The sequence below is a fragment of the Oncorhynchus nerka genome, linkage group LG25 (genome assembly GCF_034236695.1).
Source record: "Oncorhynchus nerka isolate Pitt River linkage group LG25, Oner_Uvic_2.0, whole genome shotgun sequence".
NCBI lineage: Eukaryota > Metazoa > Chordata > Actinopteri > Salmoniformes > Salmonidae > Oncorhynchus > Oncorhynchus nerka.
The window spans coordinates 47,118,106-47,135,052 of record NC_088420.1 but is presented as its reverse complement, the minus strand read 5'-3'; the positions used below and the strand labels follow the sequence as shown (position 1 = coordinate 47,135,052).

Here is a 16,947-nt window from a genome sequence, read left to right as displayed (position 1 = left end):
TACAACCTCTATTCCAATCATAATGTAACCGAATGTAACATATCATTCTAAATGGAGTGTCACAGATTTACGTACAGAATAATACAAATTGCCCTGAGACCACCCTCCAATTCTGCATGTATCAAACCAGTAATAAAATATTGAAATGTAATATAGTGTGATTTGCACTACACTATCACTCGTTAAATCAATCAACCAAGCTATTATACTGAAGCCATTATGTTTAACTGTCCAAAAGTATAGCAGCCGTTGGTAAAATAAAACTGGGAAGGTGTTGTGTTAAGATCTTCAGCCCTTACAGGTACTTAAATCTGTTTGGCACAATACATTATCAGGCCCGGGAGAAATACTATTTATCTGGAGGCACAACAGCCGGCGGCAGACTGCACTGAACGCATTTCCACTTTTTAGGCAGTTCCTTTTTTAATGGAGAATTAACCACATTAAAATGTATCAATATGTTTTAGCCTGCCTAATGAAGCGCACTGGTCTTATTTGATATAGGTCCTATCGCCTATTTAAAACAGGGTTGTTTTATTTCCTTCGTTTGGGATCATCATTCACCAGTGTCTGTTAGAATAACAATATTCAGAAAATATTATTCACCCGTTTCTGTGGACCGTACAGCCCCTAACAAATAGCCCCTAACCGTGTCATACATAGTATCGCTGTTTAAGACGAGACGTGGCCGTGATAATGGTTTTAATGCAGTGCCATGTACATGGTGTTGCCTCATGCAACTATTAGCATGGCATTATGGAGTTACAATGTATCAAATGACTCCCCTAATCATGTTGTAGCGTTCAGTTCATCTCGCCTGCAACTATGTATCATTGGATCCTCTCAGGACTCAAAACTTTGTGCAGTGACACTGTACTGGCAAGCAAGTGCCTGCTGTTTACCGAGACCTTGCAGCCAACAGAGAGAACTGACAGAAGTCACCCTCCCTTTGCCCGCCATTCCGTACGCTACCGCAAAATGTGGTCTAGAGATGTTAAGACATATTTTACAATGTCAAGCAATTCTCTACCGCTATTAAAAACCACTGTATTCGTTGACAGTAGGCCTACGGGCAGCACAGCAATGTCATTCATTCATTCATGTACCTGTCATCGTAGCAGAAATCGGCGCCCAGAGTGTTGACATAGAGGACCAAAGCCACGGCGCTGCACACGAATTCTGCAATCATTTCTCAAAACAATAAACAAGGAAAGAAAACGAAGAACAGTGGAGATATATTTCAAATGCTATCTATATTATCTCTCTCCGTCTTTGTCAAGATGCCTCTGCAAAAACAGATATTCCAATTCCACATCCTCGCAAAGTGTTGAAAGTGGATAATCCAGGCAGGCATCCTCCCTCTAACCCATTTTGAGCTAGAGGAGGACAGCTATGATCCGACACGAAATCGAGCAAACAGCCAGCATTTACAGTGTCTCTGACTGCATTTGCACGCCTTTCCTACAAGACTGCTCGTGTGATTCATAGTGGTCCGGTGGATAAACGTCGTGATTGAGCCGCGTGTGGCTTAAAGGATCTTCTGCGCATGTGCGATGTCCCTCCTCCTCGCAGTGAAGAGAAGAAAATGATGCTGATGATTTGAGGATTAGGCTAGCGCTGCATGATGGGACACCTCTTTATTGCCAACTGCTGCCAATTTCTGTATCCACATTGCCTTTCTATAAAGTAATCTAGCCATAATTACAGTATATAGCCCCCTATGAGTGTAAATATGTCAATCTCGGTGGAGCAGTGACACCAGTCCCACCAGTGTTTTCCAATTTTCCCCCTCGGGAGAGCTCTTTGTATAGGCCTATACAGAATAGTGCCATAATCTGGATTTAATACAAGCAGTAGGCTATAGCAGGGTTTCCCAAACGCAGTCCTGGGGTGCACATTTTGTTTTTGTCCTAGCACCACACAGCTGATTCAAATAATCTATGATGAGTTGGTTATTTGAATCAGCTGTGTAGTGCTAGGGCAAAAAAAAACTAAACGTGCACCCAGGGGGGCCCCAGGACTGAGTTTGGGAGCACCCAGGGGGTGCCCCAGGACAGAGTTTCACTCTCCAGGCATACAAAACACTAGGTTTCACCGGTGCTCTGCTGCAACCAATTTTATATATACATATAATGTAACCTAATTCAATAGAACTACAGGCCCAAAATGATGCAAAATATTATTTATTTAGGCTTCAAATGTCTGTTGATTAATGGATTATACAATCTGAAATGGCATAATGTCAGTCATAACATAATTACGAATCAACCAAAACTAGATTTTTAGATATACAGTTGAAGTCGGAAAGTTACATACACTTAGGTTGGAGTCATTAAAACTCGTTTTTCAACCACTACACACATTTCTTGTTAACAAACTACAGTTTTGGCAAGTCGGTTACGACATCTACTTTGTGCATGACACAAGTAATTTTTAGAACTATTGTTTACAGACAGATTATTTCACTTATTATTCTCTGTATCACAATTCCAGTGGGTCAGAAGTTTACATACACTAAATTGACTGTGCCTTTAAACAGCTTGGATAATTCCAGAAAATGGTGCCATGGCTTTAGAAGCTTCTGATAGGCTAATATACATCATTTGAGTCCATTGGAGTTGTACCTGTGAATGTATTTCAAGGCCTACCTACTGCGAAAAGTGCAAATCAATCCCAGAGCAACAGCAAAGGACCTTGTGAAGATGCTGGAGGAAACAGGTATAAAAGTATCTGCATCCACAGTAAAATTAGTCCTATATCGACATAACCTGAAAGGCCACTCAGCAAGGAAGAAGCCACTGTTACAAAACCGCCATAAAAAAAGCAAGACTACAGTTTGCAACTGCACATGGGGACAAAGATCTTACTTTTTGGAGAAATGTCCTCTGGTCTGATGAAACAAAAATAGAACTGTTTGGCCATAATGACCAATGTTTTTTTAGGAGGAAAATGGGGGAGGCTTGCAAGCCGAAGAATACCATCCCAACCGTGAAGCACGGGGATGGCAGCATCATGTTGTGGGGGTGCTTTGCTGCAGGAGGGACTGGTGCACTTCACAAAATAGATGGCATCATGAGGAAAGAAAATTATGTGGATATATTGAAGCAACATCTCAAGGCATCAGCCAGGAAGTTAAAGCTTGGTCGCAAATGGGTCTTCCAAATGGACAATGACCCCAAGCGTACTTCCAAAGTTGTGGCAAAATAGCTTAAGGACAATAAAGTCAAGGTATTGGAATGGCCATCACAAAGCCCTGACCTCAATCTTATAGAACATTTGTGGGCAGAACTGAAAAAGCGTGTGCGAGCAAGGAGGCCTACAAACCCGACTCAGTTACACCAGCTCTGTCAGGAGGAATGGGCCAAAATTCACCCAACTTATTATGAGAAGCATGTGGAAGGCTACCTGAAACGTTTGACCCAAGTTAAACAATGTAAAGGCAATGCTACCAAATACTAATTGAGTGTATGTAAACTTCTGACCCACTGGGAATGTGATGAAAGTAAGAAAAGCTGAAATAAATCACTCTCTCTGCTATTATTCTGACATTTCACATTCTTAAAATAAAGGGGTGATCCTAAATGACCTAAGACGGGGTATTTTTACTCGGATTAAATGTCAGGAATTGTGAAAAACTGAGTTTAAATGTATTTGGCTAAGGTGTACGTAAACGTCCGACTTCAACTGTATATTTAACTAGTTAGTATTTATAAGAGACTAAGGATTATATGTCAGAAATGATCATGTGAAAATACAGTAGTCTGCTCTAGAGCATTTCCACATGTTAACCCTGTAGATAATATTCCATGGGTGCCTGCCTTCCGAGTCAAAACACTCCACGGTGCAATAAGCCTGAGGCAGGAAAGACAATCCAATAACAAAAGTAATTAACAATATTTTATGAAGCCTCAGTAGTGAATTTAACAACTAACAATGACTAAAGAGGTAAACAAGGGAGAGTTTATTATTTGTTTACAATAACATTTACTAAGACTTATTGTGTGAAACAAATGTATGGCAGAAAGGAATATGAACAGTTGTGGGAAACCGTGATTTCTAGGGGACGTAGGCCTGATATGTATATGTCCTATTACTATCCATAATGTATAACATGGTTATTACACATTTATAGCAGGTCCATTGCTTTAGTATGAATCAAACCAGGAGGGTTGTTTTTACTTCTTCTTGACTTGTGGCCATTGCAGGCTACTACGAGTGCTTCCATTGGCCTTTCAAAACGTCCAGTAGAGGGCTCACCCAGCAAGAAGAGCAACACTGAGTGTACTCAGCTACACAGTATGAACACTGAAGCAAAGCTGCACAGTCATGCTTCCAACTGTAGCAAATGTTTTACACTAAAGCAAGTGTTTTAAACATCCACTATTGGAATATAACCATTTGAGTATTTTGAGATTGCACACTATAAAAGGAGAACGTTTGGAAGCAGGGGAAAAGATGAGACGGAAAACTAAATCAATCTTTGTGCTCCATAGTGTTCTCCAAAGTGTGCTCCATGGACAAAGAGGCCAGTATGGTCCACTGCATATTGATGCAATGGTATTTCAATAGAGGGACCCCAGTCTATCGAGGAAGGCATCAATGTGGCCATTCACTGAACAGCAGGACATGATGATGTAATAGATTTCAAGAATTAATTAAACTGATCGGAGCGACTGACCCAGTGTTTTTATGTGCATTTAACCCATCTGCTAGTAATTGTCTGGGATCAGGCAATGTTTTTCTGAATTATAATAGTGGAGGCAATATAGTTAAAGGTCCAAAGCAGCCTTTTTATCTAAATACCAAATCATTTCTGGGTAACAATTAAGTACTTTACTGTGATTGTTTTCAACATAAATTGTCTTCCTAGCAAAGAGAAATTTCTCAAGCAAGAATTTAACTTTGACTGTCTGGGAGTGGTCTGAGTGGGGAGTGGAAAACTTCAAATGAACTGTTATTGGCAGTTTGGAACTCTTTCTTATTTGTCTATTAACTCATTTGGCCTGGTGAAATCACCAGGCAGGCCAAAACTCATTTTCATTATTTTCACAATTTCCCAGTATTATTCCAACCATCATAGTGTGTCAATACACTAAGTATACAAACATTAAGAACACCATCTCTTTCCATGACATACACTGACCTGGTGAATCCGGGTGAAAGCTACAATCCCTTATTGATGTCACTTGTTAAATCTACTTCAAGCAGTGTAGATGAAGGGGAGGAGACAGGTTAAAGGTGTGGAGACAATTGAGACATTGATTGTGTATGTGTGCCATTCAGAGGGGGAATGGGCAAGACACAATATTTAAGTGCCTTTGAACATGGTATGGTGGTAGGTGGCTGGCGCTGTGGAAACATTGGAATCAGTATTGACTGAGGGCAAAATGTCAGGTGGTGGGGGGGTGCAACTCAATATTAGGAAGGTGTTCTTAATGTTTTGTACACTCAGATAAAAATGGGTGCAATGGACCTTTAACAATGGTTTATTGACAACTGCTATTGAATGATGTAAATTGTGTGAAATATTAAGAACATTTGTGTGTGTGGGCATGTGCCATTCTCCCACATCTAGTTCGGAGTACCAATCCACCAAATAACAGTCTTCAGACATAGGATTAGACGGGTAATATTGATAGGACAGAGAGGTCCTTTGGAAATTGGGCCAAATTGATATGTAAAACTATAAAAAGCATATGCATCACCATGGTAGCCATTGAAAGAGAACACTTCAGAGATTAAGGGGAAATTATCAGACTAAAAGGTGAGGACACAACAGTTCACTGTGACAATACAGAGGCGGATGCAAGATGCAAGCAACGATGGTTTAATGAATACAGTTCACAGCAGCAACAGGACAGACAGACTGTACTCAGACGGAATCCGACCCAGGGACTAGGGCGCATCCTCCTATGAAAGCGTGCTGAGAAATCCAGGGGAGTGTGTCCGGATGGGTAGGAAGGAGCACAGCAGATAATCCACACAAGGGCGGCGAGAGATGAGCACGGACACACGACACAACCTCAGGGAAGTAACAACGATCTGACAACAAGAAACACTGGTTACAGAACATATAAAGGGAAGATAAGTGATTCCAGCTGGCGCAGACAATCAGGCCGAGATAGGGAACCACGCCCACACAAACACGGGGGAGAGAGAGAAAGAGAAAGAGAAAGAGAAAGAGAGAAGGAGGCAGTGGATTCATGAACCGTGACATTCACTCGACACAAGACTGAATCCAAACATTACACTGTTGATTTTATGTGCATTGTTAATTTATTGTACTTTTCAAAGCATTTTATCAACAACACAATCTGAAAATGCTCTGGATACGTCCACACAGCATAACAAGAATATTCATTGCCATTTTAGAGTAGGTTCAAGATAAGAAAAAGGATTACAAGGGTGTCTAACTGGTGTCTTCAAGTGGCCACACACCTCTCCGAACTATGTCATTTCAATGCACTATTAGGAAACAGCCAGTGGCACTATAAAGGGCTTTTTTCATCTCTCCTAGCTTTGCCACTGAGGAACTGAAGCAAGCACACTTGTAGTTTTTTGTTTGTAACACAGGCCTGCGTCCCACAATTGCTGTTGTTCTTTACGTAATCCAAAAACGTTCCATTATACATTGTAATCTGGGTCAGGTAGGCATCATTTGAAATCTTATTCTATTGCCAACATGTCTAGCTACGTTATAAAATATGATCTTACAGTGTTAGGCTCTTCAGACAAACAGATTTTCTTCTAAAATGGTATACAAACGCCACACAGTCTTACTCTGTTCCTTTCCAGCTATTAGGCTAGTGATTTTCAAAGGCGGGGTCGCGACCCCTAGTGGGGGAATTGCAGTGGGGAAGCCAAAATATGTATATATTTATTTAAATTAAGAGTACATATTATTATAGGAGTATAAATTAAGAGTACATAGTATATGAGTATAAATTAAGAGTACATATTATTATATGGAACAATATACACATGCTTTTGGGAAAGATAACTTGATAAGAGATTACAGATTTTAAAGTTGCATCATGAGATTTGTGGTCAACGGAAATTTGGAGCAAAAAACAAAATGAGGTTCCCAGAAATTCTGGCAAACACATTTTATTAGGCTGTCCATCCTGCCAATATCTGCAGTAGAAACAACACATACTGTAGATTCAAAACGGTCCACTCTCTGAGATCCTACTATTCCAGTCAGGCATTTCTTAGTGACACAGAACTCTTCATGTCTTATGTTGTGGTCAGTGATGTGCCATCCACCCATTTCCAGGGAATTGAGTCAGTCAGACCAATCTAGATTGTTTTCCCTCCGTATAAGCAATTAATAAATGTCTGTTATTTTGGCACAGAAAAAAACATTGTTTGTACATAGCGTCTCTGCCCCCCCATTCACTCTCTCTCTCTCTCACCTGTTCCTTTCTGTTGTTTATGATCACAAGGTGTGCTTCGCTCCCTAGACAATCCTGTCTGCTTTCCTCCAAGGTTTAAGCAGACAGGAGAGGAAGTAAAAATTGAATTCAACACTCCATCCTTCTTGACAAGGTCTCCCTAGAAGTTGTTCATGTCCTTATTTTAGTTACATTGATTGATACCACTCACATTGAATGAAGTAACCAGAAGAAAACTTGGCATAGAGAAAGCAGTTCTGATAAACTCATTAGTTGACTCACCTTTGAGCTTCTTGTTCAGCCTTTCTGTCTCCCTCTGTAGCTGGTCTCTCTCTTCAGTCAGGTGTCTCTAACGAATCTGTAGCTGGTCTCTCTCATGCTATAAGTGGTCTGCAGCTGGTGTCTCTCTTTAGTCATGTTGTTGTAGCTGGTCTGTATCTGGTCTCTCTTTGCACGAGAATTCCAACTGGGCACAGATGCAAATTCAACATCTATTCCACATTGGTTCAACAAAATGTAATTGAAATGATGCGGAAACAACGTTGATTCAATCAGTGTGTACCCAGTGGGTTTTGACCAGTGTGACTAAGGGAGCAGTGGAAAAGTTAATCAATGATTACATCACTGATGATTAAGAATATTTCAGGGAAAACAGAGTAAACTTACAGTGGACACACAGGCCTATGATCCCAGCCAGTAGGAGAACATACACAGCCCTAAGACACAACGAAGCAACTCCGGAGGGTGTGTGTTGATACCTGAATATTTAACGCCATCTCTTGTTCTGGGCATGGCATACGTGTCGTCATCAATATCTAAGATCGTCATTGTGCTGGATTCATCGTTTTATATATGTGTTTGTGTAGATTTCTTCAGGTATCCTTACACGCATATGGTCAAATACTGTGTTTGCACCTTGCACTGTCTGTTTAAAGGTCTAAATTCAGAAAATCATTATCAGACTCAAATATTTGTTTAAACACCCCACTCAAAGATGGTCGAAAACAAGGAAGTGAACATGAGCAAAACCGAACATCAATTACCACACTTTTTTTTTAACTAATTGTGTGTAAAATGGGAAATTACAAAGTTGTAAAATGTTGTTGACCTCTAAAACATAATTTAAGAATGATTCAATTACTAATATGTTGTTCTTTTACTATTATAAGAACTCTTGAAAAAAATGCTCTACCAGGAGGTTGAGTTGCCTATTAAGTCAAAAAGTTAGTGATAATGGACAATAGAGAAATATTGTTACGTTGTTTTTTTTGCCTGTGCAAATACAAAACTTGTTTCAAATCCATATAATTATTTACGGTCTGGCTGTTATTTTCTATATGTTTCACAATATCATTCAGTACATGTACTTTTACTGGTATTCTAAGCATATAAACTATAGAACACATTCACATTGGTGGCCGCACATGACTCCAACACCACCATGAAGTTTGACCACGACACGCCTGATCAGCGACAATGATGAGACAGCCTACAGGGAGGAGGTCAGAGACCTAAGCAGTGCCAGGACAACAACATCTCCCTCAGGAGCTGATCGTGGACTACAGGAAATGGAGGGCCAAGCACTCCCCCATTCACATCGACGGGGCTGTAGTGGAGATGGTCGAGAGCTGCAAGTTCCTCGGTGTCCACATCACTAAGGAGCCATCATGGTCCAAACCCACCAACACAGTCATGAAGAGGGCACAACAACGCCTCTTCTCATTCAGGAGGCTGAAAAGATCTGGCATGGGCGCTCAGATTCTCAAAAAGTTCTACAGCTGCACCATTGAGAGCATCTTGACTGGCTGCCTCACCGCTTGTTATGGCAAGGCGCTACAGATGGCGCTAAGGGCGCTAAAGACTCCAGCCACCCAATACACAATCTGTTCTCTTTGCTACTGCACAGCAAGCGGTATCGGAGCGCCAAGTCTGGGACCGAAAGGCTCCTGAACAGCTTCTACCCCAAAGCCATAAGATTGCTGAACAGTTAATCAAATGGCTACCCAGACTTTCGGCTTTTCACCCCTAGCTACATGTAAATAGTACTTCAATCAATCACCTAACCAAACCTGCATGTACATATTACCTCAATCAATCACCCCAACTACCTTGTATGGCTGTACACTGTTACAGCCTGAATTCAAAATGGATTAGATATACATTTTTTATTTAAACATAGTACTTTTGTCCCCCACACAATACCCCACAATGACAAAGTGAAAATAAAATGGACATTTTTGTGAATGCATTGAAAATGAAATACAGAAATATCCAATTTAAATAAGAATTCATACCCCTGGGTCAATACTTTGTAGAAGCACATTTGACAGCTATTACAGCTGTGAGTATTTCTGGGTAAGCCTCTAAGAGCTTTCCAAGCCTAGAATATGAAACATTTGCCGATTATTGTGTGTAGGCAGGCCAAAATATCTATTTTTAAACCTTTTTAAAATCAGGATGTAACACAACAAAATGTGGAAAAACTCAAGGGGTGTGAATACATTCATTCTAATGCCATTATGCCTTTTGTGTCAATTTTCACAATTTATCAAGGCCACTTGGCGTTTATTATGAGGTTTAGGCTACTGATGTTTTCATCATTTGACCTCGCATCTTATGACTGTGCTTCTTGGTGGTTGGGGTATTTTTATATTTATTTCGTTGTTATAAAAATAAGCTGCTACCGTATTCCAACTTTGTGTTTCATAGTTGTAACAAAGGCATTCCACAAATAAAATTGATTGACTAGTTTTTTTTTAACATATAGCCTACAGTAACATAAACTAATGAAAATGCTATTGTTTTACTTAAAATAAAATAAAAATCGTAACCTTTCAGGTTATGTCGATATAGGACTCGTTTTACTGTGGATATAGATACTTTTGTACCTGTTCCCTCCAGCATCTTCATAAGGTTCTTTACTGTTTTTCTGGTATTGCTTTGCACTTTTTGCACCAAAGTACATTCATCTCTAAGAGACAGAACGCGTCTCCTTCCTGAGCGGTATGACGGCTGCGTGGTCCCATGGTGTTTATACTTGCGTACTATTGTTTGTACAGAAGAACGTGGTACCTTCAGGCGTTTGGGAATTGCTCATAAGGATGAACCAGACTTGTGGAGGTCTATGTTTTTTTCTGAGGTTTTGGCTGATTTGTTTTGATTTCCCCATGATGTCAAGCAAAGAGGCACTGAGTTTAGGTAGGCCTTGAAATACATCCACAGGTATACCTCCAATTGACACAAATGATGTCAATTAGCCTTAGAAGCTTCTAAAGCCATGACATCATTTCCTGGAATTTTCCAAGCTGTTTAAAGGCACAGTCAACTTAGTGTATGTAAACTTCTGACCCACTGGAATTGTGTCCCAGGGAATTAGAAGTGAAATAATCTGTCTGTAAACAATAGTTGTACAAATAACTTGTGTCATGCACAAAGATGTCCTAACCGACTTGCCAAGAGTATAGTTCGTTGTCAAAAAATGTGTGGAGTGGTTAAAAAACGAGTGTTAATGACTCCAACCTAAGTGTATGTAAACTTCCAACTTCAACTTAATGTTGTATTCAGACCCTTTACTCAGTACTTAGTTGAAGCCACCTTTGGCAGCGATTACAGCCTCGAGTCTTCTTGTGTATCACGCTACAAGTTTGGCAGACCTGCATTTGGGGAGTTTCTCCTATTCTTCTCTGCAGATCCTCTCAAGCGCTATCAGGTTGGATGGAGAGGGTTGCTGCACAGCTATTTTCAGGTCTCTTCAGAGATGTTTGATTGGGTTCAAGTCCGGGCTCTGGCTGGGCCACTCAAGACATAATAAAAATATTCCTAAACATGCATGTTGTATGCAACAAGGCACTAAAGCAGTACTGCAAAAAGAAACATGGCAAAAAAGTACATTTTGACCTAAATCCAAAGCCCTTTGGGGTAAATCCAACACATCACTAAGTAACTGCCTCCTTATGTTCAGGCATGGTGGTGGCTGCATCATGGGTATGCTTGACATCGGAAAATAGTGGGGAGTTCTTCAGGATAAAAATAAACAGGAAATGGCTAAGCACAGGCAAAGTCCTAGAGAAAAACCCGCTTCAGGTTTAATTTAATCAATTTGCTTTTGCCAGCAGCATACCACCCTGCATCCCACTGCTGGCTCGCTTCTGAAGCTAAGCAGGGTTGGTCCTGGTGGGTCCCTGGATGGGAGACCAGATGCTGCTGGAAGTGATGTTGGAGGGCCAGAAGGAAGCACCCTTTCCACTGTTCTAAGTCAAACATATCCCAATGCCCCAGGGCAGTGATTGGAGACATTGCCCTGTGTAGTGTGTTGTCTTTCGGATGGGGATGTTACACAGGTGCCCTGACACTCTGTGGTCACGAAAGATCCCATGGCAGCCAGGGATACTATCTGGGCTGGTCGCTTTGTGAGTTGGTTGGGACACTTACGGATTGTTATTGTGGGTACAACATCATCAATACATTTTCTAATGAAGCCTGTGCCTGACGATGTATATTCCCTCAATGTCGATGGATGAGTCTGGGGTGGATGACTCTTTGAACATATTTCAATCAATATTCTCAAAACAGTCCTGCAGCATTGAGTCAGCCTCCTCTGTCCATTTGTTGTTGGTGGCTCCCTCTTGAATTGCTGCTTGCCGGCGGAGAGTAGGAACAGAAAGACATGACCTGATAGGCCAAAGAGGGGGCGGGGATGGCTTTGTACATATCACAGATGTTTGTGTACACATGGTCCAGCATGTTATTTTCTCTTGTGGGGCAGGATACATGTAGGTGATACTTTGGAATAATTTGTTTTAAATGTGCCTGTTTGCAATAAAAACTGCTTACGGGTGAGATGATTCTTGCTGGCTAATGTTCTTGTACAGTTTGCGGAGTGCCGCCTTGGTGTTTGCTTGTGGCGGTAAGTACACAGCTGTGATAATAACACACGTGAATTCCCTTGGCACATAGTGGAGTTGGCATTTTAGCATCACAAACTCGGTCAGGGGAACAGGAGCTCGAGATGTTTTCAATTTCGTTACAAATTGCCGTTCAAACAATACATAACATTGAAAAGCCGTCTGATGGAATAACAGAGTGGAGTGAATTGTCCGCAAGCCATATTTGTAAAAACAAAGACACAGCATTCACTGATGTCCCTCTGCGATTGAGGCCTTCTTCTGAGTTCAAAGTTTATTTTCCAGAGTTTGGAGATTAGACATCAGGATACTATGATTTCAGCCTAGCTTGGAGTGCTTTCCTTTCTTTTCTCCTGCTTTGCTTTATGCCATTTCGGCCAGGAGCAACAGGAAGCCTGCTGTGTGGGGAGCATAGGAGCAAATGTAGTATTCCAGATCTGGGAGACTGAGAGGTACACTACATGACCAAAAGTATGTGGACACCTGCTCCTTGAACATCTCATTCCAAAATCATGGGCATTAATATGGAGCTGATCCCCCCTCTGCTACTATAACAGCCTCCACTCTTTTGGGAAGGCTTTCCACTAGATGTTGGAACATTGCTGCGGGGATTTAGCCACAAGAGCTTTAGTGAGGTTGGGCGCTGATGTTGGGCGATTAGGCCTGGCTCGCACTCAGCATTCCAATTAATCTCAAAGGTGTACGATGGGGTTGAGATCAGGGCTCTGTAGAGGCCAGTCAAGTTCTTCCACACCAATCTCGACAAACCATTTCTGGAGGGACCTCCCTTTGTGCACGGGGGCATTGTGATGCTGAAACAGGAAAGGGCCCCAACTGTTGCCACAAAGTTCAAAGCACAGAATCATCTAGAATGTCATTGTATGCTGTAGCATAAAGATTTCCCTTCATTGGAACTAAGGGGCCTAGACCGAACCATGAAAAACAGCCCCAGACCATTATTCCTCCTCCACCAAACTTTACAATTGGCACTATGCATTGGGGCAGGTAGCAGGTTCTCCTGGCATCCACCAAACCCAGATTTGTCTGTCGGACTGCCAGATGCTGAAGCGTGATTCATCACTCCAGATAACTTCTAGAGGTCTAATGGTGGCGAGATTTACACCACTCCAGTTGACGCTTGGCATTGCACATTGTGATCTTAGGCTTGTGTGCAGCTGCTCGACCATGGAAACCCATTTCATGAAGCTCCAGACTAACAGTTTTTGTGCTGACGTTATTTCCAGAGGCAGTTTGGAACTCGGTAGTGAGTGTTGCAACTGAGGACAGACGATGTTTACGCTCTACACGCTTCAGCACTCAGAGGTCCCATTATATGAGCTTGTGTGGCCTGCCATGTATTACAAAGGACTGATGGACAGTAAGGTCTCAAGTGCTAAACAGCTGTAGGCCAATAATCAGGGTGAGAGGTTGTATTGTCAGATCGCAAGCCCATTTCAACTCAAGATATTGCATCATCTCCTGCTGCTGCCCTTTCAGAGCGCTCTCATACTGTGGTACTGTTGATAAATCCTGTCCTGTTGATTCCATAAACCCTTAGTCCCGACACATGTGAGGTGTCCACCTAAGCGAAAACATGTGTGCAGCCTGAGATCCAATATGTGACAGACCATCTTGCTGTATCTTCCAATCTTACATGTTCAAGGAATTACAGGGACGTTGCTCTGGGCTTGTGAGATAATAACAGGTTCAGGACCACATCTGGGGGTAAAGCAAGTACTGTCTGGAAAGAAAGTGGAAAAAATGAAAATGGTACTTACAGTAACTGAAGTTGGCTATGGAGAGTAACATCGTATGAACTCTAATGGGAGCATCTACAGTACAGGGCCTTTTTGGAGGGATGCATGTGTAATACGGTTTGACTGACACATAAAATATAATGAGGGTGTTGAACGGAAATATATACATGGCTAACCAGCCAGTTGCTCTATAATGTTTTAATGCAGCAACTCAATGAAGCCCACCTGAATATGTATATTCATTCATCCATTACAACGAAAAAGACAAAAAGCTGGAAACAGAAGACAGATTCTCATTCTGTAGGTGATGCACGAGGTAACGTGGGATTATCTCCTATGAATGCGTTCTCTGGCAACGGTAACATTATTGTAGCACCTTTAGCAGTCCCCTGTACTTCATTTCCTCTACCTCCTCATGCGTATTGTTGGTCATAATGTTCTTCCCTGTTGTGACATCCAACCTCTCCCTTCTGCTGTGCAATCTGCTCCAATCGCAGACAGTCTTGCCCCATAATGGGCAGCCTCACAGCCATAAGGGAAAACATGAGATCATTTGCTTTATGTCATTGCTCAAAATACTCCTCCTCTCACATGGCTTGCTCAGCCGCAAAATAGAGAGCTTTAAAATAAATCATGTTGTCACTTCAGGTTTGATGGCCTAACGGAGAGGGACAGGCTGCTTATGGCTAGATGGAGCTGGAAAGCGAGGAGGATGTATTCAGCATAGGTCTGGAATCCGTTACATGGTCATTCATATAATTTCTTTCCCTCCCCATTAGACTGAAGAGAGTTTTACTACAGTAGTTTTACTACAGGCCTGTTAATAATGAGGAGATTGGAGGAAGTGGAGGTCTGTCGGACCACCTTCCATCTCCAATTCTGACATGGGTGGTACTGTTACGGGTGGTACTGTTACGGGTGGTATACTGTTACTGTACATGTACAGACTCTAACATTGCTAAAGAGGAGTAGGGTCTTGAGACTCTTGAGTTGTCTGATAATATAAAATGAGGGAACCATTATTGGCTATGACGTCAGCTCTCCCCAAGTGTAATGATAAAGAGAGAGAGACAATCCAATTGCGTGGGAAAATGAGTAGAAAGCTCACTGTATAATCAGGGGAGTCCTTCAGGACCCGCTGTTAGCTTAGACTGAACTTGACTAAGTCATAGGTACTTAATACAGAGGGGCATTGACTCCAATTACTGACTCCTTTTGACTCCCATTATGTCAACACACTCTGTTCACTTCCTGTTCTACAGTCAGATTACCAGTAGTCTAACCTCACTCCTCTCAGTTCATCACTCTGTTCACTTCCTGTTCTACAGTCAGATTACCAGTAGTCTAACCTCACTCCTCTCAGTTCATCAGCGAACTGTGTGCTGACCCGTCAGTGCTCTCAATGCCTTCTCCTTTGAACTGTGACAGATTATAAGACACTGGTTACATTATTGTGTTTTTCACATGTCTAAAGTGAGCAGGCCTGTCTTGATCTCCTGCTAGGAGGGTAAAAAAACAAAAACAGGGTAGTTCTGAGTTTAATTCTCATTATTCCCTGGGTAGAATTTGAGCAAGCTGGATTGAACGAGTCACGGATAAATAACTTTAATATTTCCGCTCCTGCACCCACGCTGCTGCGCCGGCCTACGCCATCTCTTTGGGGAATCTTAGTTATTAAAAAAAAAAAAAAAATCTTGTATCAGTTCTCGTGGCCATTCAAGTGTGTGCACTTGTGATGTCAAGTGGGAGAGAACTGTCTGTTTGGGCAATATCCACTAGTCACTTCCCATACAGCTCAAAGCATCAGTATTTTCACTCCGGTACCTGCACACATTTGCAACGCATCAGAAGAGGTCAAGGTTATTTCCGGACAAGATGGAGCACTCTGTTTATTCAAACAGCAGAGAAAGGGACTAGAGAAGACAGGGAACAATGCAACTAACTGCAAGAAGGACAAGCATCTATTTATTTAGAAACTTTATATGACGAATGAATAATTATCAGCACATATTGCTGACACTGCACATCACCTGATTGAATGATTCCTTGGCAGAATAAGCTCGCTAACTCTACCGCTTTTTTAGAAGTGAACAATGGGTTATATCTGTCTGGACTGATGCAGCCAAGACCTCCCATCTGTTTATGCAAAACATTCCCGGGAGGAATGTTGCGGCTTTCTCATAATGCCATTTTCTCTCTCAAGCAAATCAAAGAAAGGGGATCACTGCAAGTCATCAAGGGTCAGGGTGGTGGCACGCTTCCCGCAAAATGTCTGGATAATTCTGCCAGCCTCCATACGTCCCGCCAGACACATGCCCTTGTCCCTCTCGGCATACTCACAAGCTCAGGAGCACTCCTACTCATTTACATAATCAAATTACATCAGAGCAGAGTTCCTCCTTGGTTGAATCAAAGTCTCTCTAAACAATCACTAAAACCTCTGTCATTCCTAAAGTCTGTCTCCACATCCCACACTGGTGGCCAACTGACTGACAGTGTATACCATCAATGCAGACTTCATGTTTTTTTGTAATGGCTTTCATCGGAAGAAGAGGAATCATCGGACCAAAATGCAGCAGGGTACGTGTTCATCTTTAATAATTGCACTGAACACTGAATAAACAAAACAACAAAAAGGAAAACCGAAACAGTCCTGCAAGATGAATAACACCAAACAGAAATTAACTACCCGCAACCTAAGGTGGCAAAACAGGCTACCTAAGTAGGATTCCCAATTAGAGACAACTGTCCCTGATTGAGAACCATACCCGGCCGAAACATAGAAATACAAAAACCTAGACATTCAAACATAGAATGCCCACCCAAATCACACCCTGACCAAACAAAAATAGAAACATACAAAGCAATCTACGGTCAGGGCGTGACAGTATC

At 41.8% G+C, this 16,947-nt stretch overlaps 1 protein-coding gene across 1 annotated transcript in view; it reads right to left on the bottom strand.

Annotated features, from left to right (window-relative positions):
* Nucleotides 1-1,481, bottom strand: part of LOC115109586 (protein O-mannosyl-transferase TMTC2-like) — a 184,209-nt gene extending 182,728 nt beyond the window's left edge. The window contains exon 1 of the mRNA XM_029634653.2: nucleotides 1,107-1,481. Within this exon, the coding sequence (XP_029490513.1) occupies nucleotides 1,107-1,189 (83 nt within the window). The 5' untranslated portion in view covers nucleotides 1,190-1,481. The remainder of the gene's footprint in view (nucleotides 1-1,106) is intronic.
* Between the last annotated feature and the right edge of the window lie 15,466 nt (nucleotides 1,482-16,947).